A 6,000-nucleotide genomic window follows, 5' to 3' on the forward strand; every position below is an offset into this window, starting at 1 on the left:
ACAGCGCTGGGGAGGAGGCTGGAGAGAACCAGCAGCTGCTGTGCCCAGCTGAGCCAACATGGGCGCAGGCCAGCCTGATGGAGGGGGGCTGGGCAGAGACCTGAAGCAGCAGATCCAAGCGGGGAGGCTGTGCCAGCTGGGAGGTGGAACAGGACCCTCTTGGCTGTCCTGCCTCAGCTCAACTCAGCCCCGGCCCATCCCACTCTGGTGCCTTCTCTCCCTGTCCCGTGGCTGCTCTGTGGTTCTAGGACGTGGGCTGATCACAGCTGACAGAGGCACCTGTTGGAGGGAACATCAGTCAGCCGGGGATGGGGAGCTGGTGGGGGGAGGAAGGGGGTACAGCTCAGTGGCTCACTTCACACTGCACCCTCCTGCTCAGGCTCCTTCCTGCCCCTGTCTGGGACCAGCAAAGGGAGACCTGTCAAGCTCTCTTTCCTCTTCTTTCTTTGCCTTGGAAACCAAGGCTGCCCTTGGTTCACATCAGGCTCAGCAGCTGCTCCGGGCCTCACCAGGGAGGGCTGCCTTGGCGTGGTGAGGGGAGGGGGCCCGATGGCCCCAAGCCAGAGTGAGTCTACAAAGCAGCTCCCACTCTTGCAGAAACTTCTAATAAGAAAAGGGATCCTGAATTCACAAACCCTGGGGTTCTTTTCTTTGCAGCTCTGGACCTGCATCCCAGAAAGGGGCTATGGAGGCTCAAAGTTGCTGATCCAGGAGACATGGCTGGGTGTGGGGTCTGCTTGTGTGCAGTCACTAAAGGGTTCAGAGGATTTGAAGCCGCAAGCACACAGAGCCAGCCCCCCGCTGGGAGAGGGCCCCTCCTCAGCCACCTGGTTCCGGGTGTGCATCTGTCCCCTGCAGTCTTCTCCCCGGACCCCCTCCCCAGCCCTAGGGAAGTAAGACAGAGCAGGTTTCAAATCCCAGCTGCAGCTGTGTCCCTTGCCATCTAGGGCAGGCCTCGGGTTCACCTGTGAAGTGGGTACAATGCCAAGACCTACCTCGTGGGCCGCACGTGGGTCCAGGGAGATGATGCAGGTACAGGGCCAGCCCTGACCTCCCAGCCTCCACCTGGGGAACAGTCAGAGCCTCTTCAGGCGTCTGACTCATGCCTCATCGCCAGCCGGGCAGACGGAGGGAGCAAATGAGGGCTCACCTCCTGAAAGTGCCCTGCAGGAAGGCGGCAGCCTGGCAGGTGGAGGTACACTCCCTGGAACCCCGGGCAGCAGGCATGCCCACTCCAGCAGAGCCCGCAGCTCCGTTTGCGCTACTCGCGGAGTTCAAGTCTGGGCGCTGTGACGGCAGGCTGCTCCCTCCTCGGAGCCTCGGTGTCTGCAGAGGGCAGTGACCGTGCTTGCCCTTCTGGGCTGCTGTGCGGACCCATGAATGACGGGAGGGTGCATGCAGGAGGCCGAGGACTGGGCACTGACCGTGGCAGTGACAGGCCCCCTGCGCTCTGACTTGCAGTCCCTCCTGCCGCTAGTGAGGAAGGTGATTTTCACAACCAGTCCTCCTGCTGACCTTGGTGAGCAGCCCAGGGGACCACTGGCCCTGCACCAGCCGGTGTGGGACCTGTTCCCGTCACAGGAAGGCTACTGGCAGGTGCAAGGCCCCTCAAGATCCTGTAGGGCCGGGAGCCAGTGTGGAGGAGGGCGGATGGCAGTGTGGAGTCACACTGGCCAAGGGAAGGGCAGGTACAACTGCTGGGCTGGAGCTACTCCCTCCACCCATCTGGCAGGGATGGGCCCAGCCAAGCGCCCAGGATGAGCTCTGGGTGTCAGGGCAGAGGCCAGGCAAGAGGAGGACTGTCCTCAGCCGGGTGGGCAGAGCGGGCTGTGTGCAGCCCGACTGCGCAGAAACCCGCCTCTGTGTGCATGCAGCTGTGCAGCCCAGGGGCCGGGGGCAGGTGCTGCGTGTGGCCATGCAGGGCGTGCTCCCACTGGCCTGTGGATGTGCACGGACTGTGCTGGCAGCGGTGTGTGCGTGCACGGAGCCTGCAGTGTGTGAGCCTGAGACAAGGCGCTGTTCCTCTACGTCTGCCTGCCCACCGGGGCTGCTGGGAGAAAAAGCACCTCTTCAACCTGCCCCATTGCCAAGCTTGAAGAGTTTTGTGTTGTCACCTCTGCTAATCCTCCTGGCACCCCTGGGAGATGGACTATGTGGGGCAGGGGCGACTGGGCTCTGAGCAGTGTGGACTGAAGTCAGCCACAAGCCCACTGTTGGCCCCTTGTTCTCATGCGTGAAAGAGAGATAGGAATCCGTCTTTTGGGGCATCCACTCTCCCCTACTCAGGAGACCCTGGTTGTATTTGAGTTCTTTGCCCTTCCTCCTCTCCTCTTCCTACTGCGTGCAGTGCTGGCTGGAGTTCCAGCGGCCCTGTTGGCCCGTAAGGTACCCTCGGAATGGAAGCCAGGGAGCCGGATGGAGCCTGAGTCCCTGCTGACCATGGACCTCCGTGCCCGCCCTCCACTGCCCCGCTCTGGACTTCTGCCCGAGAGAGAAATGCAACCAGCCTTGTTCAGAACATTGTTATTTGGGATGCACACAGACCTATTCTCGGTGCCACTTCCTGCCGCAGAGAGATGGTCACACACACACACACACACACACACACACACACACACACACGGAGCTCACACAGCCTCGGGACGTTTGCTGAGTGTTAACTATTCTGGGGGTCTGCTTATGTTCCTTTCCCTCCTTCTTCCTCACTTAATGATTATTCATCTTTCCCACTACCCTGCCTCCATAGCTTGAACTCTACCCCAGGCATTTTCCCTGCTTTCTCTCTCTCCAAACTCCCATCAGCCCCCAGAGTGAGAACTCAGCATGTGTCCTTGTTAGGGATCCCATGGCCCTTTAGGACGTAGGCATTCATTCATTACTTGAATCATTAAAAGGTGCATTCATTGGCCAGCCCTCGAGCATAAGACACTCCCTCCCAGCGCGCATGGTCCACACACATACACACACACACACACACACACACACACACACACACATACACACACACACACACACACACGGCTCTAAGGGCTATGGAGCCAGGCTCAGGGACCTCACAGAGCAGGACCAGCCACATGGCTGATCCCAGGTTCTCCTCTGTCCAGCTTCTGTCCCACAAACACCTAAAAACTCTCTCCCACCCAAAGGGGACCCCAGGAGTCTAGCCTCCCATCCAGGACACCCCAACACTTATTTTTCCCAAAGCGATCCTATAGGGGACAGCAAGGGATGAGCTCAAAAAGGAAGGAACAGCAAGGTTCCTGGGTGGTCCGAGGCAGCCCCCGGCCCACAAGCCCCCAGCCCCGCCACCGCCTACCTTGGCACGCTGCATCCTGGGTGCTGAAGGAAACTGTTGCCGGCCTCCCCTCCTCACAGCCCAGGAGATGAGGACTGCGGGGCAGGGCTGGCAGCTGCCTCATGTTTGCTTGGACTGGCAGCTTCTCGCCCGCCCCCTGCCCACCCTCCCTGCCTGTCTGCTTCTACGGGCTCCACCCCTTCTGCCTCTCTCTCTCTCTCTCTCTCTCTCTCTCTCTCTCTCTCTCCACCCCACCCCCTGCCCAGGCAGCACTGTCTCATCTGAATACATGGATAAATGGTCCTAACCCTGCCCTCTCAGCCTGTGGAAGTCCTGCCTCTCTGGGTCTCCCCTCCATCCCTGTCACCAGGGGTCTTCTCTGTGCCACCCCCACTCTGTCCCTTTCTCTAACACACTTTCTCTGCTCCTCCACTTTGGTTAGGGGAGGCTGGGATACAGTGGAGGGGGGGCGGTGCAGAGAGCCCCGGCTGCGGGGAGGGGAGCTCTGGCTTGAGTTCCTGCCCAAGTGAGGGGCAGCCCTCCTGTCCCTGCTGCCCCCTCCTCACAACACCTTGTGGAGGGACCAGAGAGGACTTCAGGCCATGCATTGTAGTCAAGACCCTGGTGTCCCCTCAGCTGCCCTCCTCCCTGTGGGGACATCATTGTGGAGCGCCGGGTCCGAAGTGGCCTCACAGATGGAGGCTCACCACCCGGAGATGGTGACAGCTACCAAGGCCACATTATGCGGGTCACACACACGGGTCCTTTCACCTCTTTCACCTGCCACCCCTAAATTATCCCTTTTTTACCCCTGGGGCTTTGCCATGTGAGAGCCCTCCCAGGTAGCCTGTCCCTCCAGGGCCTGTCATCTGTCCCTGCCTGGAACCCCATCCGGGTGGCTGAGGGACCTCATCTGATCCCCTGGGTGGGGGTAGAGGAAGGGGTGAGGGTCCCTGGGCATCCTCGGGAGGGTAGCAGACTCCAGGGCATTCGCTCAATCCCCAGGGAGACCCCCCGGGAGCCAGGTGCCTGAAGCCTCGCCAAGTTTCCCTTCTCTGCACCCCAGCACCAGCCTGAGCCAGTGGTTCCCATGGAAACAGAGCCCTGTGACACCCTCCTCTGCAGCGGGCACAAGGCGCTCACACGCCCTTTTCCTATGTTTTAGCCAATCAGTTCGCTCCAACTCTCAGATCCGCAGGGGAAGAGAGCAGCCAGAGCTGCTGACCCACTGAGTCCGGGCGAGCGGGAGGCAGCCGGGTGTCCACCCCGCTGGACTCCCAGGGCTGAGCCTGGGAGGAGGCACAGTGTCGGTCCCAGGCTGAGCTCCCGGGAGCCCCGGGGCAGTTCACCGGTGGCCTCTGGCTCCGAGCAAGACCCACAAGGGACTCACTGAGCACTGCGTCTGCACAGTGGCCTTGGGGGGAGTGTCATCGTCTGACGTGATGAAAGTGAGACCCAGGAAAGTGAAGGACTTGCCCAGGGTCCACGAGTGACACAGCCGCTCCGGGAAGCCTGGCTCTTCCATTCCCAGTAGAGCCCGTGGCTAAGTCCCACCCTGCCTCCCAGGTTCCTTACACCACCTGGCAGTCTGCCACCACGCTGGCCAGCATGGGCCTGGCCTTGCTTCTGGCCTGGCCTGGCCTGAAGAGGTGGGACCCCAAACCACTCAGAATGGCTCCTTTGAGTTAAAGAGCCTCAAGCTGTGACAAGACATGCCCAGGATGAATTGCCCCCCCACCCCTGCTCCACCAGGCCCTTGTGCCTTTGGGCTTTGAGAAACTCCCACTGCAACTGCCACGCAAGAGGTGCCCCTCATAAAACACAGATCTGGGGAATGTGTACCAGGCCATGACCCTTACCCACCCCTGCTCAGTGCCCCAGGCACTGGGCACGTGGGATCGGCAGACTTCCCCAAGAGTGTCTGGGAGTTTCCGGAGATTCGTTGGCAGCGTATCAGACCCAGAAGAGGTTGAGGAAGGCAGGCTGTGTGAGGCCCTCTGGTCAGCATGAGCACTTCAGCCTGAGGTTTCAGCCGTGGTTTTCTCACAGCAGGGGTGGGGGCAGGGATGGCGGAGTTTGAAAGAGGGAAAGTTAGGGGTTGTTTCAGAAGGTGGAGTTTCCTTGTTTACATTTGAGTGCGCTGCCATTGAGAGGAGGCAGAGGAGACAGCCATCTCAGCTGGCTGGGGCCCTCTCTCATTCCACCTTAGGGAGGAGCTCACAGCACCCTCACCCATGAATGCTGGGGTTTCCCGGGCTTTCTTCCATCCAGGCCCAAGGTCAATCCCTCCCTCAGTAGGCACTCAAACCTGGCTCCCTGGAACCCCTAGCCAGTAACTTTTCCCTGGGCCCTTTTCTTGGGCTCTGACTCTGCCTACCCTGGCTAAGGGCAGGGGGAGAGAGAGAGAGAGAGAGAGAGAGAGAGAGAGAGAGAGAGAGAGAGAAGATAGGAAGAATAAAGAGGAGAAGGAGGAGGATTGAGGGAAGGAAGAGTGGGAGGAGGCGATTGAGAGAGATGGGTACTCAGTACAGTTTCAGAGTTTGGGCCACTGCCCACCAAGAGCCACTGTCTGTGAGGAAGGGCCATCTAGGTAGGGGTGGGTCTCACTCTGCACATGGACCTCAACAAATGTCTGTTGCCCAAAATCAGCCCTACCCTGGATGCCTCAGCCCCCAGGCGCCACTGTGAGCAGCACAGCTACGGAA

At 60.2% G+C, this 6,000-nt stretch overlaps 1 protein-coding gene across 1 annotated transcript in view; it reads right to left on the bottom strand.

Moving 5' to 3' along the window:
* The window catches only part of KCNIP3 (potassium voltage-gated channel interacting protein 3), a gene marked incomplete at both ends in the record, with an annotated part of 61,153 nt that extends 57,734 nt beyond the window's left edge, over positions 1-3,419 (bottom strand). The window contains one exon of the mRNA XM_079792471.1: positions 3,317-3,419. Coding sequence (XP_079648597.1) covers positions 3,317-3,419 — 103 coding nt within the window. The remainder of the gene's footprint in view (positions 1-3,316) is intronic.
* Positions 3,420-6,000: the final 2,581 nt, after the last annotated feature.

Source organism: Cnephaeus nilssonii (genome assembly GCF_951640355.1).
Source record: "Cnephaeus nilssonii genome assembly, chromosome: 15".
In the NCBI taxonomy this organism is placed as follows: Eukaryota; Metazoa; Chordata; class Mammalia; order Chiroptera; family Vespertilionidae; genus Cnephaeus; species Cnephaeus nilssonii.